Below are 21689 nucleotides of genomic sequence, written 5' to 3'. Positions count from 1 at the left end.
CAAACTAGGACATAAGATTTTAGTATCTCCCCTCAGTTCCCTGGCTGGGTCAGCTTTTACTAATATTGAATTTACTAGTATTGAATTTGTGTTTTAGTTGTTGAATATATTTTATGTAAGCCGCCCTGAGCCTGCCTTGGTGGGGAGGGTGGGATACAAATAAAATCAAATCTCTCTATATAATGCTGTTTTAAAGTGGCAACATTCCGCTCCCATTGGCTGCAAAATACTCTCCCTCACCCATGGGCCCATCAGCTGCCACTCAAGAGTACTTGCGTGCCATTGGCCGGGTGCTGGGTCTGCTGCTTTTCCCTGCCCGCACCCACTTCAGCCACTCTGCCTGGCTTTCTCTCTTGAGGAAGATGCTTCTCCTGTTTTTCTCCTGTGTGGGAGTAATGTTTCCCTCAGAGGCTGTTGGTAGGTGTAACAAAATGGCAGTTACCTGTGTTTTTTTAAAATGTTCCGCCATAAGGTTTAATTGAGCTGTAGTTCCAGTGCTTCAGAGCAGGGTCTATGAGATCCAGGTTCTTGCTGTAGAAGCTGAGTGGGTGATTTTGGACCAGTCACAGCCTTTCAGCCTAACCTACCTCACAGGGTTGTTGTGCAAGTAAAATGGGGGAGAGGAGAATGATGTTATCTGCTTTGGCTCCCATTGCAGAGAAAGACTACTTTTCCTCCTGGGAAACTATTGTTGCCAATCTCCAGGTGAGGGCTGCAGATCACTCAGAATTACAACTGCTTTCCAGATGGCAGAGATCAGTTCCCCTGGAGAAAATGATGGACTCTGTGTCCTTATATCCTGCTGAGATTCCCCCCATGACAGCCAATGTGATGTGGCAGTCAGGGCTTCAGAGTACAGTGGAGACTGCAGGTGGGGCGGAAGATGGAAAGCTGAAGAGTGAGGGGGAAATAAAGGTAGGTTGATGATTGGCTGGGAAGGAGATAGGGTTGCCAGAGATGGTGAGGTTTCAGGAGGAGTGGGACCTCAGACAAGTAGAATGCCATAGACTCCACCCTCCAAACCACCCATTCCTTCTTGGGGAACCATTGTTGCCAATCTCCAGGTGTGGGCTGGAGATCACTCAGAATTACAACTGCTCTCTAGAAGGGAGGGGGGAGGAGATTGAAATCTGAAGTCAGAGGGGCAGGTAAAAGTAGGTTGATGGTTGGCTGGAAAGGAGATAGGGTGCCAACTCCAGGTTGGGAAATTCCTGGAGATTTGAGGGGTGGGGCCTGGAGAGGGTGGGGTTTGAGGAGGGGTGGGACCTCAGACAGGTAGAATGCCATAGACTCCAACCTCCAAACCAGCCATTCCCCATAGTGAACCATTGTTGCCAATCTCCAGGTGAGAGCTGGAGATCACTCAAAATTACAACTGTTCTTCAGGTAGCAGAGATCAGTTCTTCTGGAGAAAATGGTGGACTCAGTGTCATTATACCCTGCTGAAGTCACCACAGCAAATTGACACTGAGTGCCCAAGGCCGCGGCACCCGCCCAGAGCCTCTTTCTAGAGCTCGTATTTATTTCCACAACGGGCCCTATTCCTAGTAAATAAATAAATACATTCAAATGACTGGGTGGGACAGCCAGAGAAAAACAAGAAAAAGGGGCTGCTCAGCCAGAAAGAAGATAAAGGGAAACCCTGTGAAGGAGGGTGAAATCATCATAGGGTGCTTCTTCATGGCTCCCTTGGTAGGCCTGATGGCTCGGCTTTCTGCTGTCTGGTGTCCCACTGGGAAGTATGTTGTTTCCTGGGAGCATGGTAGGGAGGGTCTGTGCCTCCCTCTGTCTGAAATCCTACTTGACATTAACAAGTTGTTCTGTCTAAGCCTGGTGTTCTGTGGTACTGAGAGGCCTTCTGCTCCCCCCCCCCTCTTCAGAAACATTATAGGTAGATCCCATTTACCTGTTTACTCACCATCTTGGAGCATGGCCCTTTTGCCTCACTGCTAGGGGACAACTACCTTTGTTTTTCCCTCAGAGACATTTCAGCATCTGATGGAGCAGGCAAGGAAACCACAGGGGCCATTGCCATGGCTGATCAGAACACTCTGAGAAACACAAAATGATAGTAGAAAAGAGGCAGCCTGTCTCTCTGTCTCTCTCTAGGACAGAGAAGAGTAGACAGATCCAGTAAGCCAAAGCACACTAAGAAACAACATAAGAGCTCAGTGAAGAAATGTGGAGCTCTTTCCTTGCCCTGCTCTCAGAAGGAGGCAGGAAACAGAACTGAGGATTGTAGCCACTCCCTTACCCACTGGAATCAGAAAGAACAATATACTTTCTTCCTTCAGGGATTGTGGATAGGAGACTAACCAATTATCAAGGTGTCTTTCTCTAAGTGAAAATGTGTGTTCAAGTCATGCCATAAAAACAAGGTTTCTGAATATCATAAATTGTTTTCCATTGAGACAGTTGGTTATAAAGCCACCTAGAGGGGCAGCAACAGTAGATTTAGTTTTCAGTGGAGCATGAGATCTGCTGCCAGATGCAGAATCCAAGCAGTCAACAATGTGGCACATGAAATTTGGTATAGGTAAGTGCAAGATGATGCGCACACACTGGAGCAAAAATTCTAAATATATGCTAATGGAGTCTGAACTAGTGGTTACCAATGGGGAGAGAGATCTTGAAGCTGTAAAGAACAGCTTGATAACAATGTTAATTCAGCAGTGAAAAGGCAAACTCTGCTCTATGGATTATTACGGAATGGATCCAGTAAGCTTTTTTACTCTCAGCCAATTTTCTTCCTTATTACAGACTACATTCCACATGGCTTTTATACATACGACTCTAATGATCTGCAATGTAGACTTTTTGGGGTGATCAAATGGATCCATCTTCTTTTTTTCACCAGTAGAAAAGCTGATTGGATCCAGCCCTAGACAAGGGATTGAAAATAAAATGGCTGATACTGTAATGACCTTTTAGAGATCTATGATCCATCCTTATTTGGATTACTAACTATAGTTTTTGCTGTATCCCAAAAAATAATAATACTGAAAAACTGAAAAAATGTCAGAAAAGAGAAACCAAGATGATAATGGAGTTTGAACACCTATTCTATGAGGAAAGGCTAATGAGTCTTGAGCTTATCCACTAAGGAAAAAAACTAAGGGATATAACGAAGCTTTATGAAAACTATACATGAAATGAAGAAAGTGGATAGAGCAGCCTTTTTTCTTTTGCCCCATTAGTAGAATTTGAGGTGCTTAGTTAAGTTGATGGGTTGATTCAGGATGGACCAAAGAAGTACAAATGAGTAAACTGTGTAATTCACTGCCACTGGATGTCAGAATGGCCACTGGCATAGATAACTTCAAAAGATTAGACATAATCGATGGATAGCCATAATGACTAAAGATTAAGTGCTGGTCAGGAATTACCTAGGTACCTCAAATGAGTTTGAAGTTTTCAAGATCAGGTGACTTACATCCTAGGGCATTAAGGGAAATCCTTCTGTACTCTCAAAACCTCCATCATATACTAGAAATCACGGAGACTGAGTGAAGTGACACAAGAACCGAAGATGAGAAAATGTTGTCCCAGTTTTCAAGGGAGGGAAGAAAAGAGCATCTGGCAAACTGCCAGCCAATCAATTTGACTATAAGAAGAGGGAAAGATACTACAAGGACAGCTTATCAATCTGTCAAACTATAAGCACTTTGAGAACAATTCGGTGATTAGCAGAAGGCAGAATGGAATGGTCCTGAAAAAAGTTCTGTCAGATTAATCATCTCTTTTGTTTGATCAGGTGACTAATATAGTAGATTGTGGGAATGTTACAGCTGCACCTGTGAGGGAGTGGTATAAGTAGCTCAAAAACTAAATTGGCTTATTTGCAAGCAGCCATTATCCATTCTGAAACGAGGCAGTTGTCGTTCATCTGGTTTCAGGATAAGATTGCATAACCATGCACAATGTTATGGAAACTCCCGCAGGAATTACCACCAGTTTCATAAACTACAAATTTACCCATCAAGAGAGTTATAGGCAGCTCAAACAGAAAACCAACCTCATAACTGCCTTTTCCAACTATTTATAGCTTAGAAGTAAGGGCATTTCAGCTGGCCTCTCCATGTTAGTCACTGAGCAGTTCAATAGGAAGGGGTAGACTTGCTGCATGTCACGCTGAAATGCGTATGCTATGATATGCCAATCTAATTGCAGCCTATTTATTTACATTTACTGGCATTTGCCTCATTTACTTCTCCTATGGCAGCAAAAGTCTATCAAGCCTTTAACACTAATGGAAATTCCATGTTACCTGTGATGCCTAAATGGGACTTCAAGTACCAAGGATATGCACCTTTCTATGGCAAGTGCTCCTTTAAGGCTCTTGGCTTGCTTCAACTGGAAAGAGAACACTGGACAAAATGGTCTGATCCAGCAAGGAAATTATGTTTTTAAGAGGCTCTGCAGGGTTAGTTATACCTCTAATTGAGCTCTCAAAAGGGCTTACATGTGCCCTCTCAACTGAAGTATTTTGATGTGATTTCTTCAATTTGATATAAATACACCCTTGAAATTTAAAAAAGGCTGAGAGTTTTGGGCTACTTCTTGCCAAATTCTATGCCCTTTTCTCCTGTGCACTTAGGTTGGTTACTTTCTCAGAAAGTACAAACTAGAAGACATTAAAATTATATTAAGAGAATCTGTGGGGAAGGGAGAAATCCATGACTGCCATTCCTATCTCACAGCAACATAGCAACTTGGCATGTGAAAATCAGAAACAGGGGGAGAACAAGTAAACAAAATATAATTGAATAAGCTTGTACCAAAGAAAAGACAGATTCTATCAAGTGATTCCCTGGGTTCTTTCAAGAATGCTTCTAGGACCTAGAACCGAAATGTGTACTTCAGAAACTACTCCCAAGCTCACAGAGCTTGCTTTCCAGTCACAGTAAGGTTTCATGTTGTCACAGCACATCTCACTTTTGCATGAATATGCACTAAAGCAAAACAATAAAATTAAATTAAATGGACTCTCTTGTACTCTCACCCCTCCATTCACTACTTTGTTGTACTCAATGATTCCACAACTGCAACAAACAAGAACAGAATGTGATACTGGGTGTAGATATCAGTAGCCTGAGATTCCCAGCTTTCATTTATTTAATAAAGTTAAACATACCTTAAGTTGTGATAGTACATTTGGAAATGCATAGGCAACACCTCCTGGAATTTCTGATGGAAGAGGTGGCAGTGTAAGATTTCCAGCCATCAGGGGCTCTAGTCCCTCCCATCTATAGCATAATCCATTTTGAAACATTTAAACATATGCAGATTTATCTACTTACCGTGATCTGTAAAGTCTATCATTTTGTGCACTGAACTTCAAGAGAATTTGTGATACAGAATATCCATACCCCTGGCTATAGCTAAAGAAGTGGAGCATTTACATTTCTGATTCAAAAAGTTGGCACTGTGCAATTATAGTTTTGCATAGAAGAATTTTAAAATTTTGTAATGTCACTTTATAATTGATAGGATGCTGAACATGGACTTCATCTACAGCTACATATGTCTCAAACACAGGGCCACCAACAGAGGAGGACCAGGGGAACAAAATGGGGGGGGGGGTGTTTCCAAATCAGCTGGAGGGCTCTTGAAGCCAGGTTCACATTGCATCCACACAAATGTCTATTTCTTTTCTTTTTAATCCGGTTCTGGCTGCAGCCACTAGGGGTGCAGGGAAGCCTGAGAACAGTAAAAGGCACTCTGCTATCGGCTACACTTCCCTTTCTCCAAGACAGAAGCAAACTTGCCTAACAGACCATGCTGAACCCATCAAGCTGATGGCTGCTACACTAACTGTCAGCCTACAGCCTGATAACCAAGGTCATTTTCTATAATAGTCTAGCTTTTCTCTCTTCTTTCCTTGCACCCAGCTCAGCCAGATCTTGCAAAGCGATAGTTAGGGTGTTGCAGCAAGATAAAACAACCTTTCCTCTCTTTTCCTTAATTTCTCTCTCTCTCTCTTTTCCACACTTTTCTCATTTGTGTCCATCTCCCTCCACCTAATTTTTCTGTATCTCCTCCATTTATTTTCACTTCTTGGTCTCAAGACCTTCTCATCCCTGTCCTGCTTGGTGACAGAATGTACTTAAGAGTAGTATAGTAGCAAACCTTTGTTAATATTATGAACAGAAGGGGGGGAGTTAATATTCCCCATGATCTAACAAAGTAGTAAAAGGATGCTTCCTCTCTCAGCCACCCTTTACATGCATGGTAATGGACCATTAATCTGTTTTGGTGGTTACATGTAGAACAGAATTTACAACTCCCAGTTCAGGCACTGGATTGTTAATCATTATTGTGCTGGTGGAAGATCTAATAGCCCTTTGTAAAGGCTGCTTTGTTATATGACAAATGATGTAATCTTTTAATATCATTAAAAATTAGATTCATAACAAATACCATACCCAGTCTTTCACCTCAGTGGGGACTCAAAGCTGCATTGTTCTCCTGTCTTTCATTTTCTCCTCGCAACAACCATGTGAGGTAGGTCTGACTAAGAGTGTGTCACCCAGCAGTCTTCCATGGGGGGGTTGGGGATCTGGGTATTAGAGACACATGACAGGTTGCTCAAAAGCTCTTGTATTACATGTTGTCTGTCATGAAGATAACCTTGTTCAGGGTGTTCCAGTTCCCTTCGATTTTGGCACTGTAACTTCCACCATCATTCTGGGGTTAGTGTCCAGTTTTCAAACAAGTAGCATTATTTTCCGAGTTATGCTTGCCACAGAGACCTTTAAGCTTCAGTTGCAAATAGCATGCTGTGGTGGTGGTTTTTCTCACCTGGATCAGGATTTTCCGATGCCTTTCCATTTTTGGCCATGGAACTCCCACAACCATCCTGAAGTTGATGGCCAATTTTGAGTCTCCTAGCTTTATTCTCTGATGAGTTATATCTGCCAGTGTGGTGTAGTGGTTAAAGTGTCAGACTGGGATCTGGGAAATCCAAGTTCAAACCCCCACTCTGCCATGGAAGCTTGCTGGGAGATCTTGGGCCAGCCACACACTCTCAGCCTAACCTACCTCACAGGGTTGTTGTGAGGATAAAATGTAGGAGAGGAGAATGATGTACGCTGCTTTGAGTCCCATTGGGGGAAGAGTAAACAAACAAACAAAGACAGGCCAATTCTTTTACTACTGCTGATTAATGGTAACAGCAAATGATTTGTTTGTTTTGTTATGTTTTGTTGGGTTTAGCAAGTTGAACGACACTTCAGTAAATACAGAGTTAACTTTGTTAGTAAACAGAAAGTCACATGTTTATTGTAACCAATCTGTTAAAAAGTGACAAAAGTCTGCGAATCTTGTAGGTCTTAGTTAAATTACCTGAACTTTAGCATTGTGATTGGAAAATCAATCTATTGGCTGTTTTGCACATTGGGGTCTCTTCCCTGTTTTTGTTTACTTGGAGAAGAGACACCATTCTTCTAGTGTACTCTTTTAGCTATAAACATGTAGGATTTACTCTGTTGTTTTAAATCCTGTTTACCTTTTCCCTGTTAGTTCAAGTAAAGTAATTTTTCTTTTCAAACATACACATGGACTCTGACTTTTTTTCAGTGCTCTGCTGATTTAATTTCTGGTAAAGAATATTTTTTAAGAGTACCTTTCATATTTGGTTTGGATCAGGGTCATTGGGGGGGGGGAGCTGAGATGGAGTCTTTGTCTGGGGGCCCATGGTGGCTCTCAGTATTCCTGCTCAGACATACGTAAAATGTAACTGGACCACAGCAGTTAGATGTCAGAAGACGAAGGTTCAATACCCTACTCTGTTTTGAAGTTCACTGACTGATCTTGGGCTGATCATTGTCTTCCAGCCACAAGACGATAACATGAGATGGGTGACAATGTATGCCCCTGACCTGCTTGCAGGAACAGAGGAATGAATCTCATTAATAGCAGCAATTCTAAGTACATTCATCTTTAGAGGGCTTTAAGCACTTCAGATACAGAAACCTTGGTGAGAAGTGCAGGTGAATAAAAATGGCAAAGGAAGGTGATCTTATGAACAATAGCTTGTCAGAATATACCATTCAGGTGGGGTAGCCACATTGGTCTGAAGCAGCAGAACAAAGTTTGAGTCCAGTGGGGCACCTTTAAGACCAACAACGTTTTATTCAAGGTATCAGCTTGTGCAAGCACACTTCCACTTATATTCTCTTTCCAATTCTGACAAATCAGTATTTATGCTGTTAGACGTGGATTCCCTTGTCTCCTACAGGATGGCACTCTTTGCTCTAGCTGCTAGGAATATCAGAGCAATCACGGTTTCTAAGAAAGCAGCCAAATGAAAAATGTAATTTTTGTGTCTGAATGAGAATTTTTAGAGATGGATGTTATATCAGAAATTTTAAAATTTTAGGGCTGTAAAGATGTTTTAACTTGTAAAGGCCAATGGCCATATACAATAAACTTTACTACTTGTGCCAGATGAATGGAATGAAAGCTTATACCATGAATAAAACTCTGTTGGCCTTAAAGGTGCCACTGGACTCAAGCTTTTTTCAAATTATACTGTGTTCAAATTTTGTATGAAACACAGGTGTAAACAAGATAAATGAAATATCTTACCTATACAACAAACCATAATTCTGACTTGGAAAACTGTAAAATTCATCACTATTTAGCTTTTCAATTACTATTCACTGTAAACAGAACTTGTATTCTGTATGTATAGCATACAAGCTACTAGAAGTTCCTCTTTCTATAGCACAAGAACTTTATGTTATTTAGCTCAAGCTCTTCCTTCTTATTGCCCAAGCTTTGGGCATTGGTACACAGACGCCCAAAGTCCCGCACCTTTGGCTCCCATAGACCTGGCCCTCCCAGGTGGGCCTATGTTGTTTGCTCCCCTTCATTTAAATCCCTATGTGGGTTGTTTCCTTCCCCTTGTGGTGTCAGCTTAAAGCCCTCTTGATGAATCCCTCTAGGTTTCTGCCAAACACATTCTTCCTTGACAGGTGAAGTCCATCACGTGCTAGTAGGTTGTTGTCCAGAAAACCTAGCCTGTGGTCCTAGAAACCAAATTGCTCCTGCCAGCACCACCAAAGCAGCCAGTGGTTCACCACCATTATCATCTGTTCCCGTCATATTCCCCTTCCTAGGACAGGAAGGATTGAAGAGAATACCATCTGTGCTCCCATTCCCTCCAGTTTCCTCCCAAGAGCTTCATAGTCAGCCTTAATGTTTTTGATGTTGTTCACAGCCATGTCGTTGGTTCCCACATGGACCATCACAAATGGGTACTGCTCTGTAGGTTTGATGAGTTTAGGGATCTGTCTTTCTCTTATCTTATTTAGATATTTATACCCTGCTTTTCTTCCCAATGAGGACCCTGAAGTGGCTTATAACATCTCCTTCTAACTACAACACAGGGTAGTGCAGGCCCAAAATCATAATGCCAAAATCTCTCCTGTAAGTAGTTGGAGTCAGTTCAAATCATACAATAAAGTGAAATTAGGTACACTGAAGGCATTTAAATCACAGCAAATTCAGTAGAGTTAGATTTGCTTTACTTTTTGTCTAGTGCTTTCAGATTTAGGCAAAAACAGTGAAATCAGATGCTAAATAAAATAATAATAATCCAGGCACTTAACCTTTCCTAGCTGGCATCCCCTGTGGGGCTTTCACCAATGGGCTTTGGTAATCCTACACACCATTTCAGTTTAGCAAGCAACATCTAATGTCTTGCTCAAGGGGGAAGATATTACACAGAGAGACCATCCCCCCTTTCTTTTGTTAATCTAAGTGCATAGGCAAATGGACATACACTTAACACATCTGAAGAAGTGAGCTGTGGTTCATGAAAATTTACAGTGAAATATAATTTCTCTCCAAAGGTGCCACTGGACTTCAATTTTATTTTGCTGCTGCAGACTAATATGGTTGCTTTTTATCTGGAATTACCTTGGAAGAATGAAACTTTGCTATTGGTAGCTGCTCCTAACAAACTGAATACAGTTTAATGTTATTTAAGTGCCATAAATTAGAAGTAATATAAACCTTGCAAAAAATCTCTGCTTTTTAACAATCTGGATAATAAAAGTATTTCAATAATAGTTAGTAAAGAATAGTAACATGTAGTGTTCAAGTTTGCAGATGACACAAAATTATTCAGTATGGTGAAAACCAACAGTGACTGTGAATAGCTCCAAGAGGAACTCCACAAACTGGATGACAATGTGGCAAATGAAGTTTAATGTTGGTAAGTATAAGGTGATGCACACTGGGACAAAAATTCCCATCTTCAAGTATAGGTTAATGGTATCTGAACTTGCCGAGACTGAGAGGGAAAAAGATCTTGGGGACATAGAGGATAGCTCAATTAAAGTGTCAACACAGTGTGCTGCATTGGTGAAAAAGGCAAACTCTGTGTTAGGGATTATTAGAAAAGGGATTGACAATAAAACAGCCAATATTGTAATGCCCCTGTATAGATCTATGGCGTGGCCTCATTTGGAATAGTGTATATAGTTCTGGTCATCATATCTCCAAAAGGACATTGAAGAGCTGGGAAAACTACAGAGAAGGGTTACCAATATGGCTAGGGGATTGAAGCAACTTCTGTATGACGAAAGGATGAAGAGTCTGGGACTTTTCAGTTTAGAAAAGAGACGACTAAGGAGAAGACATGATGGAGCTTTATAAAATTATGTATGAGATGGAAAGAGTTGACAAAGAGACATTTTTCTCCCACTCCCAAAATTCTAGAACTCGAGTGCATCGAATGAAGCTGATGGGCAGTAGGTTCAGGATGGACAAAAAGAAATACTACTTTACACTGAGAGTGATTAAAATGTGGAATTCACTGCCAGACGATGTAGTGATGGCCACAGGAATAAGCAACTTTAAAAGCCATTTGGTAGATTTATGGAGGATAAATCCTATGGCTACTAGTCATGGTGACTGAGGGGAACCTTCATATTCCTAAACCTCTGAATCCCAGAACCAGGAGGAGGCAACATCAGGGGAATATCTCAGCCTCCATGCCCTGTTGCTGGCTGTCCAGAGGAATTGGTTGGCCACTGTGTGAGACAGGAAGCTGGACCAGATGGACCACTGCTGTGATCCAGCAGGGCTCTTCTTATGTTCTTAATCTGAAAGCAAAGGTATTTTTAAAAATTTAATAAAGCCTGTTTGTTCTTGTTTTTGCCATCGAGTCTCAGCTGACTTATGGAGACCCCATAGGGTTTTCAAGGCAAGAGATGTTCGGAGGTGGTTTGCCATTGCCTGGCTCTGCGTCATGACCCTGGTATTCCTTGGTTATCTCCGCTCAAAATACTAGCTAAGCCCTGCTTAGCTTCCGAAATCAGGCTAGCCTGTGCTATCCGGGTCAGGGCACAATGCTTGCAGGGAGCCCAACTCCTTCCCCAGAGCACCAAATTCCCCCCCCCCTAAAGTACCTACCAGTGCAAACCAAACACCACTCATGGAGTAAGCCCCATTGAACAGACCTGAGTAGACCTGTTTAGGATTATTATTTTTTTGCACATCACTCTGCTTGGTTCTTCCAAATGTATTACTCTAAGAACCACAGACAGGACTGTGATGATGCCTGGGAGGCAGGCTAGAGCTAAAGCTGCTAAATTCCTATATCTTTCCTTCCCCCAAGGACATGGGTTCCTTCCTCCATCTTCAATGTGCATTGTGAAAAACCTGATGAGGTACTAATTGCCCACTTTACATATGAAGGACCTTCTATGTTAGAATAGGAAGTAAAGAGCTTAGAGCCTTGGGGGATGCTGCTGTTAAACACCGTCCTCCCCCTCAATGCAATGCTCAGCTTGGTAGTCAGATCAGGTGGCTTTGACTATGACTCGCAAAATGGCAAACAAGCAGATTCATTGAGGAGGATGAAGTAGAACTGCTTTGAAACTAGATACAGCGATTCTCAACCTTTAGAAACCCAATTACCTCTGTTTTTATTTATTTAAGGTTTTTCACAGACCCGTGAGCCTAGTGATGTTTATTTACATCTCAAGAGAATAATATGGGTTCAAGAAAAGTTCCACTTTTTAAAACTGTATACATACCACTAACTTTTCATTTTATTATAGGTATACATCTGTCAAATAACATAAGAACATAAGAGAAGCCAATGCTGGATCAGGCCAATGGCCCATCTAGTCCAACACTGTCACACAGTGGCCAAAAATACCAGGTGAAGAAGAAGAAGGGAATGGATTTATATCCCACCCTTCACTACCCAAGGTCATCCAGCCAGGTGCAAGTGGAGGAGTGGGGAATCAAACCCGGTTCTCCCAGATTAGAGTCCACACACTTAACCACTACACCAAACTGGCTCAGGAGGTCCAGCAGTGGGGCCAGGATGCTAAAAGCCCTCCCACTGTTGCCCCCCCCCCAAGCACCAAGAATACAGAGCGTCACTTGCCCCAGCCTGAGAGTTCCTATCTATACCTTGTGGCTAATAGCCACTGATGGATTTCTGCTCCATATGCTTATCTAATTCCCTCTTGAAGCCATCCATGCTTGTAGCCGCAACCACCTCCCGTGGCAGCTGACTTATAGAATTCCATGTGTTAATCACTCTTTGGGTGAAGAAGTACTTCCTTCTATCTGTTCTAACCCGACTGCTCAGCAATTTCTTTCAGTGCCCACGAGTTCGTGTATTGTGAGAAAGGGAGAAAAGTACTTCTCAACCTGCTCTATCTCATGCATAATCTTATAAACTTTGATCATGTCATCCCTTAGCCGTCGTTTCTGCAAGCTAAAGAGCCCCAAGCATTTTAACCTTTCTTCATAGGGAAAGTGTTCCAACCCTTTTATCATTCTAGTTGCCCTTTTCTGCACTTTTTCAAATGCTATAATAATCTTTTTGAGGTGTGGTGACCAGAACTGTACACAGTACTCCAAATGAGGTTGCACCATTGATTTATACAGGGGTATTAGGATACTGGCTGATTTGTTTTCAATTCCCTTCCTAATAATCCCCAGCATAGCATTGGCCATTTTTATTGCAGTTGCACACTATCTAGACATTTTCAGCTTTTCTGCACTTTTCCCAATGCTATAATATCCTTTTTGAGTGGTGACCAGAACTGTACACAGTACTCCAAATGAGGTTGCACCATTGATTTATACAGGGGTATTAGGATACTGGCTGATTTGTTTTCAATTCCCTTCCTAATAATCCCCAGCATAGCATTGGCCATTTTTATTGCAGTTGCACACTATCTAGACATTTTCAGTGAGTTATCTACTACAACTCCAAGATCTCTCTCTTGGTCAGTCTCTGCCAGTTTGCACCCCATCAATGTGTATTTATAGTTAGGATTTTTGGCTCCAATGTGCATCACTTTGCACCTGGCCACATTGAACCCCATTTGCCACGTTGATGGCTGCCCATCCTTGACAGATCCCTTTGGAGTGCCTCACAATCCTCCCTGGTTCTCACCACCCTGAACAACTTTGTGTCATCTGCAAATTTAGCCACTTCACTGCTTACTCCCAACTCCAAATCATTAATAAACATTAAAAAGCACTAGACCGAGTACTGATCCCTGTGGTACCCCACTGCTTACCACCCTCCACTGAGAAAATTTCCCATTTATACTCTCTCTCTAACACATCAGGTTGAGGAACTATTCATTTTTACCATCATTAAACTTAAAAGCTTGAAAAGTGCGAAACCTAGAGAACTGGAAAGATTAAATATATCTTGGAAGAAAAATCTCATTTATCACACTGGACATATGGGGGTGGGGCTTGGCTTTACACTGCTGATCTGCGGAGGAGGGGAGCCTTTAAAGGTCCAAAGCTGCCTCATCCAGTTATTTTTTCAGCACTAGGTTAACAGATTTTGGTGTGAAGCAAAGAGCTCTGTTTCACACTTTATAGCAGGGTGAGCAGGCTGTGTAGTCCACTGGCAGAGCAGGAACCAACTTTAGACTGATGATGTTGGGATTATTGCAAAGAATACTGGACCAGGGACAGTCCATGTAAGGCACTTCTTAAAGAGATTAGTTGTGCTTTAATTGGTACAACGTCCTATGCAAACACTCTTTACCTTGTAATTTCATCTTCAAAGGAAGACCATTAAAAATGAAGCTATCCAACTTGAGTTTTACAACAAGGATGTATGTGTTCATCCACTGAACAGGTGGTTGACTCTCAGAATGCGCTCATCACCAGTTCTGCTTGTACCTTTGGGGTCCCTATGGTTTTCACCAACCTCAGCCTGCCCAATACTTTTTTTTGTGTACTGCTTCAGGTACTACAAAAGCACCACCAGATGCTAGTCATTGATGGCGCGGCTACAGCATGGAGCTCGTGTAGTGTCAGCACTAACGGGTCACAAATGCATCTCCTGCTGGTGAGAGACCTGTAACCCAAGGATTTATACATTATGGTTACACTGATGTGATGTTGTGCAGGCATCAAAACAAAAACAAGTCCCACAGCAGCCAGCAAAAGCCCAAGATCACCTGAGCAGGCAGCCAATGGGTTGTGCAGTGTGGGAGAAAGTTATGCTGAATTAATGCTATCTATCATAGTATCCCCTTGCCACCCACTCCACAGACCCCCACGGAAATATAAGAAAGGAGAGACTGTGATTGTGTAGTTTGGGCCATCTCATGGCTCACATTCTTTTAACCATTTGTGGAATATCCCAATTCAACTGGCAGACAAAATCAGGTAAATAAAAGTGCCAAGAATTCCCAGTGTCTGGATCTTGTAATTAGTAATTAAGGACTAGGTTTTTGTACCTATTTTATTTTACATTTTACAAGGAACTGGCTTTTTACATGTAATTAGACTGATTTTATTTATTGGAGAGTGCTCCTAAGAATAGTCTTGTATTAAAACTTGAATGGTTGGCAAACTGGTACCATGACTAAATTTGTATTAGATACCAGAGAAGTCCTAAGAATACAACGATATTCTCCAAAGCAGAATGGTGCAACAGATGAAGGAAAAGATTTAAAAATATAGATATTTTCATGTAAATGTGCTGTGATATTAAAAACTGAATATTAGAAACATTGTTTTATAACCTGTGCTTAGAAATTAAAGTGCAAATTTGCATAATTTAATAGTGCCTCAAGTAAATTTTCATTCCTAACAGAAAATCCCTCCTAAAATGCACTGCTAAAAACTCTGTAGCATATATTACTTTTTGATATGAAGAAATAATGAAATAGAAAGAGCAATTATATTAACAATGAATCAAGGGGCACAACTGATCTAATCTTTTGCAAACACTGCTAACACATGGCAAAAAACCAAGAACTATTCCTTTTAGAGCAGAGTAGAGAAAAGGTAGGGGGATAGAAGCCTACTAATTGAAGGTAACAGAAGATTGCCTTGGCGAAAAAATTCAACTGATTCATGATCTGGAGGTGAAAAGGGGAACAAATACCATACGAGGCATTTGTATTCTAGATGACATATTGCCTTCACAATGGCAAACACAGCAAAACGTAGGTGATACTCTGTGAAGTACATATCAAAGAGAAGCAACTGAGGTCTGTGGAACTGAGTAAATCAGTCAGGGTTTTTTTCTTTAACAGTATAAGAGTAGCCCCCCTCAACAAAAGATTAAAAAAAAGTTGCTATTAGGCCTTTAGAATGAAGTCCTCCAACTGGTCCCTCTCTTACACAGGGTTAATCTTCCTTGTTCAAAGCAGTTAACAACCACACTGAAACACAAATGACAAACAGAAATATACTCTTTTTTTTAAAGTCACAGGACTTTTTGCCATAAAACCATAATCAACAATCCTAGCAACATTTGCATTTAAAAATCTAACTCAACCATTCTGCCATTTAAAAACCCTCAATAAGGAAAGAAGTCCAGACTACTTCCTCAGGTAGGTAAGGAGAGGAAGAAAGCAGCCACAGAAAAGGTACAAGGCCTCACCACAGCAGAGCAGATCTGGAGATAAACTGGAACTTCAAGTAATTCTTGTAGAGTAGATCTCAGCTGGCAGATAGGCTGTTAAAAGTGGAGACTGTCCTTCAGCTATTTGGGTGCCAAGTCATGAACAGCCTTATATGTAATAACCAGCACCTTGAACTGAGCCCAGAAACAACAGGATACCAATGAAGTTGTTCTAATACAGTTGTAATATAATCTAAACAGCCTGGTGTTGTTAACAGGAATGCCACCACATTTCATGCCAGTTGAAGTTTCCAGGACACTATCAAGAGTAGCCTCACAAGGTTTGTATTACAGTAATCTAGTCTTGAGATCAGAAAAGTATGGATTGCTTTGGCTAGATGCGCTGAATCTGCAGATGAAGGTACTAGAATCACCCAGATCCCTGTGACAACAATGAGCGGGGTCAGAGGCACTCCCACAATTGTTAAGCTATTTGATAAACATACCTGTATTTCACCCAATACTAGAGATGTAAAATTTCCACAAATTTTGAAGCCATGGAGAAAAGTTTTTTTCCTTTTTTTCAGAAAAAAATAAAATTTTCAGAAACATTGAAAAAATGCAATATTAGTACTCTTTACAGATTGAAAGACACTTTCGGAACATAAAATGCAGTATGCATAAATTGACTTGGCATAAAAGCATCATGTTTGATATATTAAAAATACAGCTTATTCAGAAAATAATAACAAATTGAATTTACTTTTTAAAATTTTATTTGTTACAAATGGAACTAAAAGGTTCTGAAATATAAAGAACACCTGAACTATAAGGAGCCTACTTTCTAGCAGTCTTTTGAGGCCTAGCTGAGAGGACAGAAACAGAACCACCGACTACACCAAGATGAAGCCCACATAACAAAAAGGAAACTGAAACCTTTTTCCTTCTCTTGTGAGAACTGCAGTGCTCTCTGAAGACAAAAATGCATATTTCTCTTATATTTGAGAGTTGTATCCTCAGTACTTTCTCAGTATCTGAATTGTATTCCTGCATTTGCTTCTCCTCAGTGTACAGGAATTGCAATTATTTGATACTTTACATAGTCTTACATAAAAGTCTTCAATGTTACATAGTTTTTAGAAATAATATTGGAGGATTAAATATATTAACACTTTATCACAAACATGTTATTTATCACAGTAAAATATTACATAATCCATTTTTTCCCAACTTCCCGGGGGTGTGTGTGTGTGTGTGACTTCCCATCTGTACCCAATACAGGTGTATCAGTCTCCTCCAGATTATCAACCTTCCAAACCAACATCACCTTGATCTTATCTGAATCTAGTTTTAGTTAGTTCAACCTTTCACTCGACTATTGTGGTTAATGTAGCTTTGTAGGACCAACTACTACATCAAGGAATAAGAATCTGCCCTCCCACTCCTGAGCACATTCTTGCACTACAGAATAACAGCTGTGTAATTATTATGTAGTCATGAAAAGAAGACTTAGATGACTTTAGGTGAAAACAGGATTTAATCCTCCCAGATACTTAGGAATCTGTTACAGCATTCCGATATACAGAACAAGCCACAAATGCTTGAACTGTAGTATTTACTGTTTTACTGAACAAAAGTGAAAAAAGGGCCTGCACTAAATTTCTCCAAACCTTTAGAAAAAGATAAATATGATTATCATGCTTTTAAATTCCTTTAAGCGCATTTTTAAATTAATGCCAGATTTTTATGCTTGTAGAAAACCACAGCAGACAGTTGTGTTGGCTAACAAAAACATCCTTCTCTCCCTTTCTAAAACCACTGCATTTTTTCCATTGCAAGAAATTGCTTCGGATTTAAAACGACATTACATTTACACCTGAACTGATATCTCAATTTCCTTTATTCATTATTTTGGCCATAATAAAACTTTTTTTTAATATTAGATGAAATGACTGACACAGAAGACAGAACTAAAGTGGAAAGTGTAAGATCAATATTCACAAGCCTTTATGTCTATCTTTGTAAACATTGCCGTGATAATACGCAGAAGTGTTTTCATACAGTATACAGTTTTATAAGGTCTTTCTTTGCACTCGTTTCATATTAGCTAAAAGGAAACATGTGACACAGACTACAATCACAAATGCCTGTAACAAACCTATTTTTTGTATGCAAATATAAATCAATGTATACAAGAGATGCTACTGAGATGTGCTCATCAAGACCAAACCACTGTAATAACGTAAGCACAACTCACTTTTTAACTACTTTTATGAGTATATAATTCTTCTAGAGACTTAGTATAAGGATCTCAGGGCATTCTTGAAACTTGCCTTTCTGACTTTGGGGGAGCAGGATGGAACTACCAAACTCGATTAAAATAATCTTATACACACCTAATCCATAGTACTAAGAGCAAGAGAACAGAGAAAAGGCGTGGACACAGTCTTAAGTGACTATAAAGCTGTTCTTTTCTTTGAGGCACCTGCTTCCAAATTATCATCACCATACCTACAAAATAGACAAATGGCTGCCATTAACAACTCTTGACCTATCCAAAAGTAAGTCTAACCCAAGGACTTCTTGTTTCGAGAAACCACCCATTCTTTTGTTCATAGGCACCCTTACAACTCTGTCGTCAAGGCTTTTAGGGTGCAGTATACAAACCACTGGCTCTGGAAAAGTCCCAGAAACTTCAGCCTGATTCCGCTGAATTCCAGCTTAACCTCCCAGCCCCGTGGAGCAACAATTAGGTGAGCAACAGCAGCAGCATTTTTGAACCGCCGAAACAACCAATGCCAGCGGCCGCGACGGAGGGGGCGGAGTCTGCGCCCAGTGAACCGCCAGGTTGTTCAGGTGCAGCGCCGGCCGCCACTCCACCTCCGAAGGGGCGCGAGCCCTCCGTAAGGGCCCGCCGCTCCCTCTCTCCCCGCCTCCGGCGGCGCCTTACCTCAGTGGCTGGGATGTTCACCACACCTGTCGAGCGCCTCTTCTCCCTCAGCTTCCTCTTCTCGATCTGCCCTTTGCCTTTGCGGGCGCTGGGGCCGGAGGAGCCTTTGCCCTTCACTGCCACTTTCTCCTCTTCCGGAGGAGTCGCTGCCACCCCCGCGGCATCCGCGCCACCCCCGCTTCGAGCCCCGGCCAGGGACGGGGACGGGGGTTCCTTGGTGCCGCCACACCTGGCCAGAGGGATGCAATTTATGCCCCCGCTTCGCTCGCCGCCGCCGCCGTTGTTATTGTTTAGCTCGGTGGGGGCAGCCGTAACGACTGCGGCGGGGGTAACGACTGCGGCGGCCCCCGGGATTTTGCCATCCCCTGCCGCCGTCGCCAGCCCCCCGGCCGGCGGTGCCTGCTTGGCCCGCATCTTCTCCCGCTTGGCTTTCCACTCCTCCAGGAAGTCGGTGGTAGTGTTGGCGCCGCTGCCCCGGTAGCCCCCGGTGGCCATGTTCTCCCAGCGGGGCAAAGGGAGCGACCGAGACTTCGTTGCCTCCAATCAGCTCCCTGGCCTGGCCAGCCTCAGGAGCCCGGCTGGCTCGGGAGAGGCACTAGCAGGGGGGCAGGGAGGCCACCGAACACCCTGCAGAAGACAAAAGGGAGCGAGTCAAACGGCATCTCGGTCTCCAGGGAGCTGCTCTTCTAACCCCGGGGTATCCCCCCAGCAGCCGCATGATCTCTCGTTCCTCCCCTCCCCCCGCGCAAACATACAACTCGGGAATCTATCAGTTGCCACTCTCCGACTTATTTCTGCCGATGCACGTATATCGAGGGATTAGTGTACTTAACCCTTCCTCTCCCGGAATCCAAATTAATATTATTCTCCAATATATCTCCACCCCCCCCCATTCTTACCCGACCCGTCTCCTACCTCGCTCCCGCTTTCCCATCCTGTTTCTTCCCCGCTCTAGCAAACTCTCGCCTCTCCTCCCGCTGGCCTCTCAACGAGCTGCAAATTCTCCCGAGCCGCCCTTTCCTTCCAAGATTCCCAAGCAGGTCCGGGAGAAGTTTAGCATTCGCCCAAACACCCGGGCGAAACGTGGGGAACCGCCCCTCTTTCGCACCCTCTTATCGCCTTGATGGAGCCTGCGCTTCTTACCAGATCCCGTTTGCTCTCGAGTCAGCGGCGGCGCTGACTGCTAGAGGTCACAGCTCCTCCAGGTGAGTGGTGGGCGCTGCGCTACACTCTGGAGTCCCGGAAGAGTCAGCGGAGCGCCGAAGCTTCCCGAGCGTTCCCCATAGGGCGGAGACAAAAGGAGCCGAAGCGGGAGCGGAAACTGCCGAGGTGGCCCTGACAATGGGTGAAGGGCGTGGAGGATCCTCCCTACCCTGTCCGTGGGTAAGTAATCCATCAGCGGTGCCTGTCGTAACCTGATCGCAGTGCCTTTTCCTCCCTTTTGCCATGCTCATGTCGTCTCTCTGGGCCGCCCAGGTGACAGGAAACTCACCATACCTGAAGTACAATTCAGTTCCTTTTGCCTAAAGTAAGCACAGACGAAGTGTATTCTAGCGGGAGGAGGGTTCAGGATTGCACTCAGGCTTTCACCAGCAGACCTGGATCCTCTGCTTTGGCAAACAAAGGGCACGTGTGTATATTAACAAGGGTGTAGACTTTCCAATTTCCGGGGGGGGGGGCTGGGCCTGGGCCAGAGGCATTGCTGTGCTAGGAGCAAGGGTGGCTCCCGGGGGAGGCTGAGCACCTTCCTGAAAATTTCAGCGGGGGCTGAAGCCCCGCCGCCCCCATGAAGATTATGCCTATGTATATTAATACAGGTGTGCAGAAATTGCTATGGATGTGTTTTCATCCTGCTGATGCTGTGTAGCATTTATTAAGCCTGTCTGCTTCACAACAATGCTATAGGTACTGTACGAAATACAGAAGTGGCATGGATCTATCAGAATCAGATATAAAAGGAAGATCTGAGTTCTGTGCACTATACAGACAGCCTTGGATAGTCATGGCAGTTTGGTGAAGATATTGTAGTGTTGCCAGCCTCCAGGTGAGGTCTGGAGATCTCCTGCTTTTACCACTGATCTCCAGCTGACAGAGATCAACTCCCCTGGAGAAAATGGCTGCTTTGAAGGGTGGACTCTATGGCATTGTACTATGCTGAGGCCCCTCCCCTCCCCAAACCCCACCCTCTCCTGGATCCACCCCCAAAGTCTCCAGGTATTTTTCAAATCAGACCTGGCAATGCTAAGTTATTTAGATGGCATCAGGGTACCTGTTGGTTAAAAGATAACAAGCCTTTAGAGAGATGTTGCCACTAACTAGAAGGGAGCAAACATTTGTCATTCTTGGTTTGTATTGTTTAGTCTTCTAGATGAACTGCATTTTGCCACTAGGAACTGAACTTTATGGCCAAAAACTATGCCTGATTACTGAAGGACTGAATGAAATAATTTGCATTGCTTTGAAGTAACAATACACAATATTTCTTACTGTCATTTCAATCACATTTTTATCCTCCTCTTCCTCCTAGGAGCTCAAGGTGTTGTGGATAGTTTTAAGAACATAAGAGACGCCAATGTTGGATCAGGCCAAAGGCCCATCCAGTCCAACACTCTGTCACACAGTGGCCAAAAATACCAGGTGCCATCAGGAGGTCCACCAGTGGAGCCAGGACATTAGAAGCCCTCCCACTGTTGACCCTCCCCAAGCACCAAGAAGACAGAGCATCACTTGCCCTAGAGTCCCTATCTATACCTTGTGGCTAATAGCCACTGATAGACCTCTGCTCCATATGCTTATCTAATTCCCTTTTGAAGCCATCCATGCTTGTAGCCGCCACCACTTCCTGTGGCAGTGAATTCCATGTGTTCATCACTCTTTGGG

The 21689-nt window shown here is 42.8% G+C and overlaps 1 protein-coding gene across 2 annotated transcripts in view; it reads right to left on the bottom strand.

The window, feature by feature from the left end:
* Positions 1-20168, bottom strand: part of PAWR (PRKC, apoptosis, WT1, regulator) — a 134826-nt gene extending 114658 nt beyond the window's left edge. The window contains exons 1-2 of one of the 2 annotated variants that reach the window (XM_015415219.1): positions 19953-20168; positions 18810-19436 (exon numbers count right to left, since the gene is read on the bottom strand). In XM_015415219.1, the coding sequence (XP_015270705.1) occupies positions 18810-19304 (495 nt within the window). In that variant the 5' untranslated portion in view covers positions 19305-19436; positions 19953-20168. Of the gene's footprint in view, positions 1-18809; positions 19437-19724; positions 19788-19952 lie in introns of those variants that run through there. The other variant, XM_015415220.1, reaches the window with a different exon arrangement.
* Positions 20169-21689: the final 1521 nt, after the last annotated feature.

The sequence above is a fragment of the Gekko japonicus genome, unplaced genomic scaffold (assembly GCF_001447785.1).
Source record: "Gekko japonicus isolate JY-2015 unplaced genomic scaffold, Gekko_japonicus_V1.1 scaffold118, whole genome shotgun sequence".
NCBI classification, from domain to species: Eukaryota; Metazoa; Chordata; class Lepidosauria; order Squamata; family Gekkonidae; genus Gekko; species Gekko japonicus.
This window is presented reverse-complemented; position numbering and strand designations above follow the sequence as displayed.